Source organism: Ochotona princeps, chromosome 1, assembly GCF_030435755.1.
Source record: "Ochotona princeps isolate mOchPri1 chromosome 1, mOchPri1.hap1, whole genome shotgun sequence".
Lineage (NCBI taxonomy): Eukaryota > Metazoa > Chordata > Mammalia > Lagomorpha > Ochotonidae > Ochotona > Ochotona princeps.
Window position 1 is genome coordinate 120602318 of NC_080832.1, and position 19161 is coordinate 120621478.

Below are 19161 nucleotides of genomic sequence, written 5' to 3' on the forward strand. Positions count from 1 at the left end.
AAAGACAGAGGTCTTCCATCCACTGGTTTACTCTCCAGATGGTTACAATGGGCAGACCTAGGCCAATCCAGATTGAGTTGAGTTTCTTCCAGGTCTTCATGTGGTATAGGGGTGCAAGGACTCGAGTCATCCTCTACTGCTTTCCCAGGCCATGAACAGGAAGCTGGATCAGAAGTAAAGCAGCCAGGCCATGAACCATAGCCCACATGGGATACCAGCACCATAGGTGGAGGCATAGCCTACTTTTTTGCAGCCCTGGTCCCCACTCAGCTTATTTTAAATGTCTACCAACATTTAATTTCCCATCCAATTTGCCGTCAACACCAGATAGTGGGTAAAGTATTACAAGGATAAAATGATCTCCTTCAGAGTTGGTAAAATATGTTTAAATGCAAGGAGTTTTCATTTTGTTACCTAGTGACCCCAGTGACATCTTATAGAATATCTGTAAAGCTCAAATGTGCTTGGAAATATATTATCTCAGATTTAGTTTTGCAATCTACTTTAGAAGCCTATTATCAGATAGTTCTTTCTGTGATTTCACTATTGTAGCTCCACACAGTAAAAGCCTAGAACAGCAGTATAATTTTGTAAGTGAATTTTAGAGACACCCCCCTACCCTTGCCGCTGGTGAGCCTGAGGGGTATAAGTGGCTATTTTCTGGAGATTTTTTTTTTTCTGCAACCACACTTATTGAATTCCAAGGGCATTGTGCTTCTTCCCAGCAGTTTAGCAACTCTTTGCTTTTTAAGCCACTCAGGCTTCTGGGTAACAGTGTTCTGTGTGGGCCATTCACTCTTGTGTGACTGGCAGCCGTTCTTGGCTGTTGTCCTCATAGAGCAAGAAGGGCACTTGCTGGGCTGGGCAGCTGTTCAGCATTCATCCCTGTAACCTCTGCTACCCAGCACCAGGCCTCGAGTACAAAGAACTACAGATGCTCCACTGGCTGTCCTACTGCCCAGTGTTCAGAAGAGAGGGGAAGGGAAGCAGTTTCCGAATTTGTTCTTTTTTTTTTTTTTTTTTAAAGATTTATTTTATTTCCATTACAAAGTCAGATATACTGAGAGGAGGAGAGACAGAGAGAGGAAGTGGAGCCGCCGGGATTAGAACCAGCGGCCATATGGGATCAAGGCGAGGACCTTAGCCACTAGGCCACGCTGCCAAGCCCTCCGAATTTGTTCTTTAAGTGGCTGTACCAACCAGGATAAACTGGTGACTTGTGCCCCAGGAATGGCATTTGAACTATGGACTTGGTGGCCCATCTCTACCACTTGTAGATTATTGTAGATTGACTGAGCTGGGAAATGCTCAGTAAATCTGTTGGGCACTTGGTTTGACCAAAAGCAAGGTGCCTCAGTAGCTATAGTGGACATACACAGAGCATGTGACACCAGCTGATGGGGAACAAATTGCACTGGGTTGAACAGATCAGACAACAGCCTGCGCATATGGCTGGGGGCAGACATCTTGTCTGCTCTGAGGAACAATCTGGGTCTTGCTTTGGCCATCCTGGGAGTGGCAGCAGACATCATATGAAGCTCTGCAAAGCGACTTTCCACCTGCCCAGGTTCCACGGTTTAGCAATGCTCGGAGGCTGTGATTTGTACAATTTTGAGTTTGTGTTTCGCTGGGGAGAGAGACCGAATAACAAACAATATAGTCTTAGTCTCAGAAGGAACATTCCCAAAGATTTGCAGAGAAACTGGAAGCTGTGGGGAGCTAGTTTCTTGTGTTCAATGGATACTGGATTGGGTTCCGCTTCTCTTCCTCCAGGACAATGGTCTCTGCTGACCTCAACCAGGATGGGTATGGTGACCTCATAGTGGGGGCTCCAGGCTACAGTCGCACCGGTCACATCCAGGTCGGGCGTGTGTACGTCCTCCATGGCAACAACCTGGGCCTGCCCCCCATCGACCTGGATCTGGACAGGGAGGCCCATGTGACCCTGGAGGGCTTCCAGGTGAGAGCCTCTCATCCGTGTTTGACTAGGGGCCAGGAAGTCCCTGCCTGCTGTTCTTGGTGGGTTGTCCAGGCTGAACGGCCACCGGCCATTGGCCATGGGAGCAATTGTAGTAACAGCTGATGGCCCAGCGTTTAAGTACATGTTACTCTGCTGTTATTCGGAGTCTTCACTCTAACACTTCCCATAAGCAAGCCTGTCTTTAGGACTGCTCTTAGGGACCAGTTGGGTTGTGAGTTCCTGACAATACAAAACCTTTTACCCTAGCTTTGTGAAAAATCTTGGTTGGCAAAAAAACTTGTAAAGAAAGTACAAAGAGTTCCCTTACACCTATCACCTCACCCTGGGTGGTCCCTAGTTGTCCCTAAATCAACACCTTACATGCTTATGGCTTGCTTATCTAAAACTTAATATTTTTTTTGCTATTTATGCAACTGTAGAGTTTGTCCAGATTTCATTCCTTTAAGTGGTTATTCACCAGAAAGAATCCAAAATGACTGTATACTCATTCCTCATGGAATCAGCATTAACTCCTATTGGGAACATAGAGTCCTAGAAGGTTTTCCAGAAATCAGGTGCAGTGGCCCTTACAACAGCAATGCAGGGCTGTGGTGTGTGGGCTTCTTTTTGGTGACCCTAGCCTGGCACTGCGTGGTCTGTGTATGGCCCGCCACAGGAAGGTTATAATTGGCTTAGCTTGTGTCTCTTGTCCCAGGCAAACCACATAGCCTTTCACTGTGACGTGAATGCTGCATCAGAAGATAAGGTGGCATACCTGAGCATCCTTTAAATGCAACTATAATGATGTGTGGTCTAGCTTAGGCTGTACAAATGTGGGCATGATAAGCATATAGGGTCACAGTCCCAGGGGCTGTCCCAGTTTCTGGAGCATCCCGGTTGCCCTGTCCTCCTCTTAGTCTCTACAAAGCTATCCATTTCAGACTTGGGGGAGGGTCTAATCCTTTGGGATCCTTCAGATGGGAATATGAGAGGCATCTGCTCCCTGAGGATGGTAAACTTGAGCAAGGAGAGGGGTGGCTCTGGGTCCTCTTTGTCCAGTGGCCTGCAATGGTCTAGAAGATGGCAAGACTTGGCCTAGAGCGGGACTGTGACCTCCAGCCCTGGTATGTCTGCTAAGGGATGCTGGGCTCCTTTGGGAGTGCCTGGCTGATCTGCAGGGAGGTGATGACCCAGCTGGGTTTATGGAAGAACTTGTCCTCGGAGCAGGTCTGGCTATCGGTGCTGCCCTACCATGGCGAGCCTGGTGTCCCTGGGACACTCATGTTTTATCAGGCTCCTGCTTTGTGCAGAAAGGGGCTGCATTTGAGATGCTGCTGCATGTGGTGTAGAGAGTAGCCTAGAAACCATAGCTGTGGATAGTGGGCATGGGTGCTGCATGAGGGGCTATTGTAAAGTCATGACAAAACTGCTGAACCTAGTAAAGTGCTTGGAGTCAGAGGCTGATCCTGGACGGTTTGAGAAGAGAACTAGAAAACCCGCCTTGGAAGATAACAGTCCCTGATGAGACAGATTCCTGTCTGTGAACAGACAGTGGTGCAGTAACAGTGCCTGCCCTAGTTCTGAGCGCCTGGAACTGTGTGTGCTGACAAGTCCAGTTGGGCTTGCAGGGATACAAGGATTGGGGGCACTCTCCCAGGAACAAGCTTCTGAGTGTTCACAATGTGGCCAGTGCCTGAGAGGCCCAACTTTACATTTTATGATGTTCTTTCATGATCATCACTGGCATCATTGAACATGGCCCTAGCACATCCCAAGTACTCAACAGATATTGCTGGGGTTGCATGATTACTATGTTAGATATTCTTAAAGATGAGTTTGGTGCAATCTGTGGGTTGAGGTGGGGCGGGGGTACTGCACAAAACTGTTCTCGGCCAGTCTGGAGCTTGCAAAGAGTGACGCTAATATATTCTGGCCCTTCTACTTGCTCCAAATACTCCCAGAGCAAAACTCCCAGCTGAGATGCCACCCGCTCCAGGCTGCCATGGTCCTGCTGCCTCAGCCTGTGCATGACCAGCAGGCCCCCACCCCAGGGAGCCTGGAGTGTTCTTCACAAGCCTAGGGCTTGGCCCCTGGGAGGTAACCTGTCTCTTTAGCCTGCAGGTCGCTTTGGCTCCGCCTTGGCCGTGTTAGACTTCAACAAGGATGGAGTGCTTGACCTGGCTGTGGGTGCTCCCTCAGTGGGCTCTGAGCAGCTCACATACAAAGTAAGTTTGCAGGAGGTGGGGGTTCCAGGGAGGACCCCAGGTACCCAGGCAACAACAGTGTGCCAGGGAGAATGTCTGTGGACAGATGGGCTCACCTCCCATTGCACTGCGTGGGGACCTTGCATACCCTGCAGCACCTGCTCTGCCCTCTGTGTTTTTCTGGTTTCTTGCTTTCCCAATTCCACTGGGTACTTCTCTTTTCTATTTCCTCTTCAACAATGTGCACTGGTGGTGAAGGCAAACAGAAATTCCTGCTCACATGGCCACCTTGCCCCGGTAAGGGGTGGATTTCCTTGGATCTGTCTTTCTTGCATGGAACCCAAAAGGTTGCCTGTTTGGTTACCCAGAGCTGAAAGCCCTGGACTCTGGGCACCATGTGTGGCTGTGTGTGTGTCGGGGGGCGGTCCAAGGTCTTTTCTCGCTGCCCCTTCAGACATTTCCCCCCAGCTCTTCCTCCTTGCACTCCGTTTCTCCTGTCCTCAACCCTGTCGGTCTCTCAGCTTGGCACCTGTGGTTACCCAGCTTCCTGGGCCCCCAGTGTCTTTCTTTCAGGAGTGACCATCACTCCCCACAGTTGGCATTCCCAGGGCACTCTGGCTGTTTCAGGATCACCTGTGTTCCAGCTTTTTGGGAAGATGGGGAAGATTGGTCTTGTCACAGTGGGAACTAAGTGCTTGTGGAAGGAATGGGGACAGAGATGGGCAACTTATGAGGGAACTGACTCCTAGACAGAATAGTACCATGGCAGGATTCCCCAGGAGGGGATGGACTGGACTATGCAGGATCCAAGGTGCAGTGGGCTGGGACCAGGAGACTTTGTGAGGTTAAAAAACAAACAAAAAACTCAGCCGGGCCTGGCAGTGGGAAGGGGTTGGGTGAGGCACTCTGCAGAAACACTGGGCATTAGAGCTGGCAGATCCTGAGCAACATGTGGGGGAACCAAGAATGAAAGCAACTCCGTTTCTGCTTTGGGGGGCTTTCATGAGAGTGACAAGAATTGTCAAACTTGACCGTAGACGGCAGCAATGCTTAGGATGGCAGCTCCGTCCTTGGGCTCCCCACCATGGTGGAGAGTGCTGGCTTCTTTCGTAGTCAGTCCTCTTTGCCTTGCTCTTATCCAAGATCTCTGGGTCACGACCTGAACCTGAGGGTCTCCCGGCTGATTGTTCTTGTCTAGGGCGCAGTGTACGTCTTCTTTGGTGCCGAACAAGGAAAGCTGTCCTCCTCGCCTAACATCACAGTCTCTTGTCAGGTATGTTGATCATTTGATCGGACATAGAAATCCAGAACTCATGGTGCAGGCGTTTAGCTTAGCACTTAAAAGGAACCACGTCCCAGACTGGAGGGCCTGGGTTGGAGTCTCAGCTAGATTCTGACTCCAGCCTACTGCTAACAGGATCCTGGTGGACAGCAGGTGATGGCTTAAGTAATCGAGTTCCTGGCTACTCACATGGAAGGTTAGGATTGAGCCCCAGTCAGTCATTTCTGGGTATTTGAGTCTGTTAGTGAACTAATGGGTTGGAACTTTGTCTTGGTCTCCCTACCTCTTGAAGAGTTTTTTAAAATTGTCTTATTGAAGACATGTGGAATTCAGTGTGTCCCAGGGCTGGGTAATGCATGCTTGCGTGGCTTCCTCTGAAGGATGTCTACTGTAATTTGGGCTGGACACTCCTGGCTGCAGACGTGAATGGAGACAGTGAGCAGGACCTCGTGATGGGCTCTCCTTTTGCACCAGCTGGAGGGAAGCAGAGGGGGATTGTGGCTGCGTTTTATTCTGGCTCCAGTCAGAGTGACAAAGGTAGTGCCTGTGATGGCGGTGGGGTGGGGTGGGAGTGGGGGTGGGTGAGGAATCTTCCCTGCTCTGGGTCTGTGACAGTTCCTGTAGTGTGTAGCTTTGTCAAAGGGGTAGGTTGTCTCCCTTAGGAGAGCTGGACGTGGGGGCCGCTGACTGGACGGTGAGAGGGCAGGAGGACTTTGCCTGGTTTGGATACTCCCTGCACGGTGTCCAGGTGAACAACAGGACCTTGCTGCTGGTTGGCAGCCCAACCTGGAAGAACAATAGGTGGGTGGAGACCACATGGGTGAGGCAGTCAGGTGCTTGCTGTGATGGGGGCCCAGTGTGGGACAGGGGTGAAAGTGACTGCTTTGGGGCAAGGTTGCAGGTATCCTTATTTCAAAACAAAACAAAGTCTTACAAATAAGCATCTTCATCTGCTAGGGTTCTCTGAGCAAAGAACCACAGAGACAGACACAGTAGACCTTCATTATACCAGCACTGTGGTGGCTCCAGGCCAGGATTCAGTGATCCATACGGCTGGCTTCTCCTGAGACTCCTGTTCTTGGCTGTCAGGTTCTGTCTTCTCCCCATGTCTCACATGGTCCTTATATCTATGTCTGCATCTTACTTCCTCTCTTCCGAGGACGCCAGTCCTATGGGGGTCCAGCCTAATGACCTTTCAACAGAAGCACCTGAGTAAAGATCCTCTTCTCCGATAAGGTCACACTCTGAGGTTTTGGTTTGACCTTCAACACAGGGGCTAGGGGAAAAGCACAACTTAGCCCCAACAGGAGCCCGCTTGCATTTGCTGTTGGTTGGTTGGGGTGGGACCAAGTGGCGGGCATGGCAGCTTCAGAGCCTTACTGGTGGGATTCCCCAACGAGACCAGACCTAGGATCTTGGGAGGACAGCCCTTGGCAGGCTCAGGTGAGTCGGGGTAGGTGGGGAAAAGGAACAATTTCATTCCCGGGCCTGGATGTCTGGCCACCTGGATCCCCTGTGCTTCACCCTAGGCCGAGCTACTTGTCCCGCAGACACAAGAGAACTCAGAGCCTGGGAAGAGTGTATGGCTATTTCCCACCCAGTTGCCAAAGCGCGTTTACTATCTCTGGAGATAAGGTATGGCAGGGGTTGGGAATGTTGGGGGTCTGTTAGCCCAGGGAGGAGACACCCCAGAGAACGTTTCTGAGGGGCCCAGTGCTGATCTGTCCTATTTCACAGGCAATGGGGAAGCTGGGCACATCCTTGTCGAGTGGTGGAGTGCTCATCAATGAGACACTAACCCAAGTGCTGCTGGTCGGGGCTCCAACCCATGGTATGTCATACACCTGGAAACTGGGTGTCCTTCAGGTCACGTGGGGTGATGCTGGGAGACCTGGAGGCAGTCAGTGCTGGGTTAAAATAGTCCCTTGTTTTGCTTCGTGGTAAACCACGTAATATTTGTGCTGTTGTCTGCCAAATAGGAGTTGTAGTGCCAGTTTCAGAGACTTGTCGAAAATGTCGTGTGAAAGGAACTTGGCCTCTGTCCTAAGGGTTGCAGCTAGAGTGCAATGTTATAATAGCTCTGTTGGAAGCATATAACTTACTAAACAGTTATAATGTTTGTGGCAAAGAGGTAAAAAATTCTTTGGCCTACTGCAGAAACCTGTGGCAATACAAGAAAGGAAAAACTTAAGATTTCAAATTGTAAGCTCATCCTACATTCACTGCTGTCTTTCTACTTATTTCGCTGTGTAAGCAGTCTCATGTTATCAGGGATCCATCTGTTTTTTTTTAATCGAATTCATGTTTTTAATTGAATTGATGTTTTTTAATTGACTTCATGGTTTTTAATTGACTTCATGGTTTAATTGCATGGTTTTTAATTGACTTCAAGGTTTTTTAGTTGAATTCATGTTTTTAATTGAATTCATGTTTTTAATTGAATTCATGGTTTTATTGAATTCATGGTTTTATTGAATTCATGGTTTTATTGAATTCATGGTTTTATTGAATTCATGGTTTTATTGAATTCATGGTTTTATTGAATTCATGGTTTTACTGAATTCCTCTTTTTTAATTGAATTCATGGTTTTTTAGTTGGTTTCATGTGTTTAATTCATGTTTCTAATTGAATTCATGGTTTCAGAATTCATGTTAATTGAATTCATGGTTTGAATTGAAATCATGGTTTGAATTGAATTCATGGTTTTAATTCATGTTTTTAATAAAATTCATTGTTTTTTAAATTGAATTCATCTTTTTTTCATTGAATTCTCTTAATTGAATTCAGTTTTTTAATGGAACTCATGGTTTCTTAATTGAAATCACATTTTAATTGAACTCATGTTTTATTCATGGTTTTAAATTGAATTCACATTTTTAATTGAATTCACGTTTTTAAATTGATTTCATGTTTTTAATTCATGTTTTTAGTTGAATTCATGATTTTTTATTCATGGTTTTAATTGACTTTATGGTTTTTTAAGTCATGGTTTTAATTAAATTTATGATTTTAATTGAATTCATGGTTTTAATGAATTCATGGTTTTAAAGAATTCATGGTTTTAAATGAATTCATGGTTTTAATTGAATTCATGGTTTTAATTGAACTCATGGTTTTAATTCATGTTTTTAATTGAATTCAATTAAACATGACATCTTTTACAAATAACCATGAATTCAATTAAAATACATGAATCAAATAAAAAACATGAATTCAGTTTAAAAAACGAAGTCAGTTAAAGAAACATGAATTCAGTTAAAAAACCATGAAGTCAATTAAACCATGAAGTCAATTAAACCATGAAGTCAATTAAACCATGAAGTCAATTAAACCATGAAGACAATTAAAAGCATGAAGTCAATTAAAAGCATGAAGTCAATTAAAAGCATGAAGTCAATTAAAAGCATGAATTAAAAACATGAAATCAATTAAACATGCAATCAATTAAAAAAGTGAATTCAATTTAAAAAATGTGAATTCAGTTAGAAAATCGTGAATTCAGTTAGAATACTGTGAATTCAATTTAAAAACCATGAATTCAATTTAAAAACCGTGAATTAAAAAACATGAATTCAACTGAAAAAGCATGGATTCAATTAAAAAAGCATGGATTCAATTAAAGCATGGATTAAAAAGGATGAATTAAAAAAGATGAATTAAAAAAGATGAATTAAAAAAACATGAATTGTAAAAACGTGAATTCAATTGTAAAAATGTGAATTCAATTGTAAAAATGTGAATTCAAACACATGAATTCAAGTAAAAACACATGAATCCAAGTAAAAAATGATTCAAGTAAAAACCATGAATTCAAAACCATGAATTCAATGAAAAAGACATGAATTCAATGGAAAAAGGAATCTTTTTATATGCGTATATTATACATACTTTATGCATAATTTTAAATATCAGTTAAAAGAAATAAGTTTTGTGTACATCTCAATCTAGTTGTCCTCCAGGACAAAATACAGGCGTGGCACAGCAGGTTCTGGATTTCAATGTGATCACCAGCTCTGCTCAGATCTTGCCCTCCTCAATTCAATATCACCCACATAATTTGGGGGCCCGGAGCTCCCTGTTAAATATTGTAAAGAATTTTGCACCTATGAATTGACACAAGAGTGTAACACTGAGCTCAGGGCCATCTTGAACGGACATGAAGGGTCACACGCTTCATATTTGTGTCCTAACACCACATTTCTTTTTAAAAGATGTTTACATAGTTGATCAGGATGGGAAGGATATAGAGTTAGGGAGAAGTGGGTGTGAACATGGTTTCCAAGCTTTTTAATTCTTCTTCCCCTTTCTGGGGGGAGGGGAGAGATAAGGGGATAACCCATACCTAGCCTTCCTACCTTCCATCCCAGTACTTGAGAATGGGGAAAGACCACCCCATATCAACCCAGGGTAGCAATGGTACATGTTCCCACAGGTTCTGTCCTGGTGGATGCAACCGTTTGAAATGCTGTCGATCTCACTGGTCTATGGATGAGGAATTCTTTCCAATGTCCATTGGTTTTCACTATCAACATTAGACTCCAGGTGGCCGTATATTTGCTGTCATTGTTTGGATGAGCTAGTTGTCCATATGTTCTGTTCTCCATTCTCTGCCATGGTACCAGATGTCCTCTGCAGGCCCCAATGAACTACCATGTCCTCCATGTGCACTATGGTCTACCGTCCAGCACTCCATCTGTGGAAGACCAGTTTTCCTAGGTGGGCTCATGGACCTGAGTCAGGTGACAGGGGGCCATGTTGGAACCCCCAGCCCTGGGGCTCACTGACTGGGTCCCCCCCACACCGGTGGGCTTGGTGACCTGGATGTAGAGACCCAGGTACCTCAGGGACCCAACCCTGTGGGGCTCATAGATCCAGTACCCACCACACAGGTGGGCCCAAGGACCTGGTCCAGGAAACCCAGGTCCCTTTGCGCCTCCCACCCCTGGGACTCACAGACCTGACACCCACTACGTAGGTGGACCCTAAGACCTGGGTCAAAAGATTCAGGTGTCTCTGGGTGCCCCCACCCCTGACTTACAGGTTCAGCACCCACCTTCCAGGCGGCCCCAAAGATCTGGACCAACAGAGCCAGGTCCCTCTGGATCCGGGGCTCATGAACCTGATCCCCACAGCATAGGTGGGCCCTAAAACCTGGGCCAGGAGATCCAAGGCCAGGCTGAACCCCCACTCCCGTGGCTCACAGACCTGTTATCTACCACCTCCAAAGTGACATGGCTCATCTTCAGCACCCACCAGTTGATTCTACAGCCTGGTTCATTCCAACCTGCCCCCAGTTCCAGCTTGTGCTGGTTGGTGCCCCAAGTCCCAGCTCAGGTGTGAACTGGCTGGTGATGTGGCCCAACTCATCCCCTCCCATACCCCATCCTGGTTCTTAGATCTGCAAGTGGATGTTATGACCTGGCCTGGCCCACCCCTTGACCTGATCCACATGTATGCGGGTGGGTACTGTAACCTGATCTGGGTTGGGCTGCTCCTTGCCTTAGTTCTTGCATATATCTGCAGGGACTGCAACCTGACAAAGGGATTCACCAAATTCCTCTATCCATTCTCCTCCCAGTGGCAGATCTTGTGCCTACCAGTGGGTCCCTGGCCCAGGTTGACTTTGTCCACCTTTTGTTATGGCAGGAATGCACACCACCTTTCTAGCAGCACTTGCGTTTTAGCATCACGTTCCAGAACACCCACCATTGCTAAGATTGGACACAGCTAAGAGCACTGTGGGGTGGTGACATTAAAGCTGTGGATTCCCTTGGCTTAGCAATCTTTGTGGTGCCCCAGAAAGTCATTGTGTTATCTGAGCAAATTCATAACATCTTGAGCGTCCCTGTGAGCACACGGGGCACTTTGGTGTGCAGTGTGGGGCTCACTGTGGAAGTGTACTGCTTATGACAGTTTTGGCTAATTTCAGGGTGACTCCTCAGGGTGCTGGTGTGGGGCATGAAACTATGGGAACACTTCATGCTGGGTCCCAGATGAGAAGATATTGCAGGCACTAGTGAGGGTTTCTAATAGCTGAGATAGACTTGTCCTTGTCACTCTGTGCTCTGGCTTTATCTCAACAGGACACTGGATCCCACTGGCCAATGGGTACAACAATTTAACGTTGAATGTGGATGTTAAGGTACTGAATACTGCAGCCACTTTGAGATGTCCATGTTCAGTAATGGCAAGATTGTGGGCAGGTGGCTAGTGAAGTAGCAACTGGGAGTCCAGCAAGGTTTGGCAGAATGACGAGCTTGGGAGACCCTCACTCCCTTAGATCCTGTGTGGGTCACGTTGTCAGAAAACACGTGGAACTGTGGGCAAGGGGATTTGACAGAGTATTTTTGTCTCCACCAGTGGCCAGCTTGCCTGGATTCTTTTTTTGTTGATAGAGTAATGAGTTACGGTTCAGAGATGGAAATAGGGGTAGTAAATCAAAGTTTGTTAAAGTGCATTCCAAGCGAGGAGTGTGCAGGTTGAGAGAAAATGAGCGCTCCTTGCCTTTGTTTTGAGGCTTGGTCCCTGAAATTCGAGGGGCATAGACTGGGGATTTGGCCATGAAATTCGTGATTGCCATTTTTGATTGTCATCTGGGAAGTGCTTACCTAGAACTCTCTGTGCATGTGGCTTCCCAGCATGCACTGGGAACACCCATGCTGGGGCAGGGGTAACAGTATTGCCAGGCTAATTACACTGTTATGATTGTATAATGAAGCAGGGTCGCTGTGGTGTAGGACTGGGTCTCGTGCTGTATGTGTCATAAGCTGGTTTTCTGGTTTGCCAATATTCCATTTCATCACACATTTTAAACACATTGTAAACATGGGTTATACCACCAAGTGGGCTAAGATGGGTGCCAGTGGGGACGGCAGGGTCCACCCCTGGAGGAGGGTGTTGTGACCCCTCCGCAGTTATTCGTGTCTATCTACCTGACATTTTGAATAATAGTGCAAATCAGAAAAGGCCTACATAGGTAAAGGACATTTTATAATTTGGAAAAATCTGTTCAGCGTGTATTGCTCTCCAGAGGGAAGCATCTCTCCCACGCTGCTTGTGATGGTCATGTGTGAAAGATCTTGGCAATCAGGAGTTTCAATATTCACTGTTTTGATCTGTGGTGCGGAAGGCTGGTGATGCAAGGGGCTGGTTGTTTGCTGAGTTCCAGGCACCTTGACAGGGAGCAAGACGCACCTAGGTTTTACAACTTCTGTGCACTTTCTGCTGCCACTCAAGTTGAGTCGCACTTGAGAAACCATGAAAACCACCTGCATATGTGTGCTTAGATACCCACCCCCTCAACTGTGAAGCCACCTGCAGCGGTTAGTGTTCCTGCAGAATGCAGAGGAAACAGTTGAGGTCTACAGATAACAGGGTCTCAACTGGGAAGCACAGGCCGTGAAGAAGAGATTCTGTGCCATGGTAACAATCTAGGATACGGGGATTTATAAAAGCCTCACTCGGAGTCTAGCCCTTTCCAAAGCAAATGGTCTGCTCAGCTACTTTGAAATGAAGAAAAGGTAGGCCACTACCTTGGATTTGTTTTTTTCTTCACTGTCTAAAATGTCTGGGAATCCAAAGATTGCTTCATTGGCCTCATCAGGGCTGATGTTTGGAGTGGCTGAAATTCTGAAATGTGAATCTGTTTGAGACGCTGAAAGGTTCTGAAGGTGCTCTCAGCTCCTTCCCTCCTTTACTGGCAACGTGAGGCGTGGGGCGTAGCCAGGCTGTGGGAGTGAGAGTCACAGCCAGGTGTTGGAGAAGCTGAATCCTCGGTCATTTAGGATAAACACCAAGAGGTGCTTTTTGAGGTTTCTTACTTACATAGTTGTACACATTCACAGGGAACACTGTGGTGATGTACACGTGTACACCCTGTCATCAGCATACTCATCACCTTGCACGTTGATCATCTCTGTGGCCAGAGCATTCAAAACCTCTCTTCTAGCTGCTATGGGAGAACAGCACATTGTTGGTGGCTGTAGTCATCCTACTATGGAATTAGAACACCTACACCTCTTCCTTATCTGAGCTCTGTACCCATCAAAACAAGTTGTGTTTTAGCAGCTGAGTGGGCTGGGTTAGAAAACATGGTCTCGATGGGGACTCAGGGCCACATCTTCTCATTCCTTACTCTTGGGTTTTCCCAAGGAGCCCTCTGTGGGCAGCAGCACGTGTGCCCAGCCACATCCTAAGACACACAGCTCCCAGTTTATGTAGTCCCTGGTTCCTGTCTGGGAGACTGCTACTCTCTTTCAGGAAGCCTAGAAAGAGGGGAATGATAATTTTCTCTCATTTCAACCTTTTAGGATACTTTGGATTTTCTTCCTGAACCACAACTGCTGTCCTTTCTTAACAAACATGCTATGTTAAATCCTTCCACCTGCTCATTGTGTAGATAAAGCCCAGGATTGCTAAGCTTTGCAAAGTCCTGTTTTTTTTTTTCCTTTTTATCTTTCCCCCGCCTCTATTTTTTCTTCTAAAAGCATTTGAAAGACAGAGTCACATACACCATCTTCTATCCACTGTTCAATACCTAAATGACCACAACAGCCAGGGCTGGGCCAGGCATCCCAGGGAACAAGAGAAATAGCTGCCATTGGTGCTAAGTAGATGCCAGCTAACACACTGCAGGTCACAGGAAGCTTTTTGGAGGACCCTCCTCTCGCTGCCCCAGCCAGGTGCCATTCTGTTCTGGGAAGAACCCAGGTCTGAAATCAAAGCTGCGTTATAATTAAATGAACAAACAGAAACCTAATGTCAGTTTTAGAATTTACACAAAGTTCAGAAGATGTCTGAGTTACGTGTGTAGAACTAAGCACAGGCTAGGTAAGAAAATGAAGACATGGCTTGCGGAACTAAGAGCTTGATGCTAGACGCAGTGGCCAGGAGACAGTGCCGCCTTGTGGTAGGCACCAGGAAGGTGCTGGGTATATACAGGAGCTGGGCAGGCTCCCAAAGGAGACACCGTGAGCCAACTGTGAGAGTTGAGCAGGAGCCACCTGCAGAGGGTGTGAGCAGGCCAAGGGTGTGGAAGGGTGTTGTCATTCCAGGCGGAGAGCACACTGTGTCCGAAGGCCCAATTTAGGACACAGGATGGGCGTGGCTTCAGTTCACGGGTGAAGCCTGGGTGACAAGGGGGCAGTGCCCTGAAGCAGGAGCCTGATCCCATAAGGCCTCTTCCAAATTCCACTGATACCTGGACTGGTCAAGAGACTGACAAAGGCCGTTTGTGATGGTTCCAAAAACTAAAGTGGGTGTGTGGAGGTTGAGAGGGGGAGGAAGGAACGCCTGTTTGCAGGGAATTCACAGTGATGCTGGTGTTGGCATGAAGCACCCGTGCCTTCCGGAAGAGCCACAGTCGACCGGCAGTGCTGGGTGGGACTGCAGAGCCTCATCACTATATAAACCAAGGCAAGGGTGGGACTCTGTGTTTGGCATTTCATCATCATTCTTGTGATGTCAGCAGGGACTGTGGTTCATTTCAGATGATGTGTCTAAGATGGCATTCCTGACCATGACCTTGCACCAAGGTGGGAGCACCCGGATGTATAAGCTGGTGCCCAACGCAGAGCCATCTCTGCTCAGCTCCTTCAGTGGGGATCGGCGCTTCTCTCGGTTTGGTGGAGTTCTGCACTTGACTGACCTGGATAATGATGGCTTAGGTAAGAAAGGCTCATTGGACAAACCAGGCCCTACCCTCCTAATTGACAGTGAGTGACCCAAGGGCCTGATTTTGAGTCTGATAAGCCCAGAACGGGATGCACAAGAGTTGTACTTCTTGAGTTGTTATGTTGATTGCTATGGGGAGCAGTGAGTGAGGAAATGAGAGCTTTTGGGTTGGTCGGGATGATGTCGAAGCTGTTTGCAGAGTCGGATTAGGATGAAGCAGGAACAAGGACAGGGGTGTCTGTGGGAAGTCAAGGCTCTTCCTTCTCCCAATTTTTCCTGTTTGCAGATGAAGTCATCGTGACAGCCCCACTGAGGATAACAGACATGACCTCAGGACTGCTCGGCGGGGAGGATGGCCGCGTGTACATATACAATGGGAAACGGATCACTGTTGGAGACATGACGGGCAAATGCAGTTCGTGGCTCTCGCCGTGTCCAGAAGAGAAGGTGCAGTCCCCGCTGAGCCTTCTGCGTCTCACTGGGACAGGATGGCTGTTTGCTATAATTTTGACTAGAACTTGAGTATTAGGGGTCAGGACAGTCACTTGCCTACATTTTGTGGGGCTAAGCTGCCTGTGATGGTGTTTGGCCCTGGAACTGAAGTCCAGCTGGGCTGGGTGTCACTTTTGGCCCCTGGTTAGCACCAGCCACTGCTTGGCTAGACAGCCATGTAAGAATAAAAGCAGGCAATTGCCACTGAACTGCCCCCTCTTTGTTTCCATGCTTATTGCTCTTATTTCTCACAGGGATACTTGGGTTATTTTCTTGTGCCTAAAATATGTGGGTCCCTATTTTGTAAATCTTCTAAAAATCACAAAAGTGATGAAAGTTGTTCAAATTTTGGGAAATACGAAGTGCAATTTAAAAATCACTTGAGAATTTCACACTGTGGAGCTAATGCCTACGAACCTATATAGCAAACATTTTCTGTTATCTGCTATTCATATACTGTATAGTATTTAAACTACAGTTGATCTAACTGGTATTTAAGGGATTCAAGCCACTTCCAGTTTTCACTATTGTGAAGATGTTTTATATGTGATTTTTTATCATAACAGCTGCTGTTCTCAGCTATACTCCTGTGTGTAGAGTATCTGGGGGCAAGCCCATCTGTGTGGCTAATCCAAGAGGAAATGTCTGGGTATAACAGTGTAATTGAAACTGGCTGAATCTTCCCTAAACAGCAGTTAAAGTCTCTTCTTTGTCCCAATTGTTTTTTTCTTTTAGGCCCAATATGTATTGATTTCTCCTGAAGTAAGTATCTCCTAGAAGGACTGAAATGTCATTAAAAATGCCCTGCCCCTTAAACTGATCCTGAGTGCTGAAGGTCGTGCCATGACACTGTAACAGAGGAGCGTGTTTTACAGGCAAGTTCCAGGTTCGGGAGCTCCCTGGTCACCGTGCGATCCCACGCAAAGGTGAGCACTTCTTATTTTGTATTTGTTCTCCAGCAGAGATTTCAGTTGTCTGGCATTTGCCTGTTTTTGTCATTTAAATGGCTGGGAAAAAAATAGCATCTTGCAACATTTAGGTGAAGTTTAAATCTTGGTATGTATGCATAGTTTTACTTGCACAAGGCTACCTGTGTGGGACCTGTGGTTACTGCCAAGGCTGGTGTTGTATGGAACAAGCGGCACTTGTGACCTCCAGGGAACGCCTGCCGGTCCTTGCCCGGTAGGATAGGTGTTGCCACTGTTTTGCTGTGGTGACTTCTCGATTTCCACGTTACGATCCTAGAAACACACATGGTTCCAGTCACTGTGAAGTTTTTAAGTACTTTGTCCCTTCGCAGAGGACAGGCTAACAGCTGCATAGGATTTTACTATATGGATGTAAAAGTTTTTTTAGTTCACATTCTCATAGGTTGTTTTCAATCTTCTTACTATATTGCATTTGTACGTAAGTACAAATCAGCGTAGGGCTAAATGCTAAGGAGTATGTGAACAGTAGGCATTACCTATGGGATGAAGGACCAGGGGAGACTTTGCAGGTAAGCGTTTAAAAAGTGCTGTGGACTTGGAATCCTTTCTCTAAGCATTGTGACACTGCCCTGTAGTTGACAACTGTTTAAACTGGCCCATCTGCATAGGCTGCCAAGTTCAGTGTTAACTATCTGGGAAAAAAAAAGATGAATTGTCAAGCTATGGGAGGATTATCAAAAGAACTAAGGATATTTTATGTGTATTCAAACTTTTATAATGGATATCTTTCTGTCCACCACTGAGAATTATAGCTCACTTGGGCCAGTACTGAAGCTTTCTTCTTAGAACAAATGGGAGAATGGGGACACTGAGGTGTGTTATTTTTAAAATATGGACACTGATGATGTGAGGAGGATCAGAGTGGTCTCTTGCCGAGACCCCTGCTGACATCAGAATGGAAAAGTAGTCTTCAAAATTCTGTGTGTTAAACAGTTGCTAGCAACCCAAACCTTCAGTGGGCCCTGGTGTGTACTGAAGGGAGGCAGGCATGAGACACGGTCCCAGCCCTTGGTGCCTGTGTGTTGATGAGGAAATGAAATGGGCGTTAAGACTGAAAGGCAGTCAAATTGCAACTGCCAGGGAATGCTTGTGGGCTGGAGGAGTGCCTGGGAGATGACCTGATTCCTATCTGGCTTCAGGAATTAGGATGGTCAGACCAGGAACTTCACAGTCAAGTGCAGGCACATTCAGTAATTCATAAGTAGTGGAAGAGGGAGAAGTGAGTGGTCCATTTTTCTGACCGTCAAGTTTAATTTTTCACTTATAACCCCGAGGTATTAAAAGATGAAGCAGAGAATGTAACACACGATGAAGACTTGGTAAATGTCTGCTGTTACTGGTCTTATTCCTGGATTCCAAGTGCAGATAACATAACAAAACAAACAAAAAACCAGCCTGTTCGTCCCCAAACACTTCCCAGCCTCTATTCAGAATAACTTTGGCAGCTTCCAAACACTAAATCCCATCATGTTGTGTGAAGATTTTTACCCCCACTGAGGATGTTCAAAAACTGTAGCAGGTTTTGAAGGCAATTCTGAAAGGTGATTCCTGCATTGAAAGGTAGCCCCTGGGGAAGTCCATTACTCCAGATGGGCTCCCAGTGTTGCATCGTGACTGGGATTCCAGGATAGGCAGGAGTTGGTGTATTTTCATTCTTCACGTGCAATGGGAAGAATGGGTGCAAATGTCTTTAGTCATGGTGTTGAACAAAGGGAAAGAGGCCTGCAAGTTCATGGGATCTGGCCAGCATCTCCTCTTTCCAGAGCACTGCACAACACCTGGACCACAGGAGGCCATAAGGGGGCCTAAGAATGAAACAAAATTACTCCGCTGTATCCTTTACAGAATCAAGTTGTCATTGCTGCTGGGAGGAGCTCTTTGGGAGCCCGGCTCTCTGGAGCAATTCACGTCTACAACTTGGGCCCAGACTGAAGACTTTGCGCCGTTTCTGCCCACGCCCAGCTTGTGATCTCCACTCCGTGAGGCATCTCCATGGTGGGAGTTCTGGTGGACGGTGTGGCATCCAGTGGAGCTGTGGTAGATTGTTCTAAGAGGTGGCAGTTCCTGGGAGTGGACACACACCAGCAACTGGACACTATGGGGCTGTAGCTGTATGATGGCACCAGGAGCATGTGGAATATACCTTGTCTTCCTTCCTGGAGTTCCTGCTCTTTTCCAACCCCCTGTGCTTAGTCTATGTCCCTTCTGATGCTGCAGAGGCCTCTCTGGCTCTTTAGACAAATCTCTGTATGCGCTGCCTCCTAAATCCTTAGTAAAAATCAGTGGCCCATTATGATCAAGGTGTAACATAAAGCTTGGGCTTTAGAACAATGACAAAAGAAACAAGGGAAGGTGGTGGTTAAGGTCACTTCAACCTGTACTGCTGAGATCTCTTCCTTTCTCAATGAGAGCTAGTCCACTTTGTGCATTATAAATAGTGAAGGAAAAATACACAAGTTAAACCTGATCACCTTCCCTTGCCTTCCAGTGCTTCCGTAGGGACAGCTACTGCAGTCAGCAGTGAGCCTCATGACTCCCCACCAGCTCACAAGGGGCCTCGT

The 19161-nt window shown here is 46.6% G+C and overlaps 1 protein-coding gene across 1 annotated transcript in view; it reads left to right on the plus strand.

The window, feature by feature from the left end:
• Positions 1–18758, plus strand: part of GPLD1 (glycosylphosphatidylinositol specific phospholipase D1) — a 49206-nt gene extending 30448 nt beyond the window's left edge. The window contains exons 15-26 of the mRNA XM_058667434.1: positions 1774–1960; positions 4075–4185; positions 5363–5437; positions 5827–5983; positions 6109–6247; positions 6976–7081; positions 7184–7277; positions 14936–15112; positions 15406–15566; positions 16347–16373; positions 16487–16537; positions 18446–18758. Of these exons, the coding sequence (XP_058523417.1) occupies positions 1774–1960; positions 4075–4185; positions 5363–5437; positions 5827–5983; positions 6109–6247; positions 6976–7081; positions 7184–7277; positions 14936–15112; positions 15406–15566; positions 16347–16373; positions 16487–16537; positions 18446–18532 (1372 nt within the window). The 3' untranslated portion in view covers positions 18533–18758. The remainder of the gene's footprint in view (positions 1–1773; positions 1961–4074; positions 4186–5362; positions 5438–5826; positions 5984–6108; positions 6248–6975; positions 7082–7183; positions 7278–14935; positions 15113–15405; positions 15567–16346; positions 16374–16486; positions 16538–18445) is intronic.
• Positions 18759–19161: the final 403 nt, after the last annotated feature.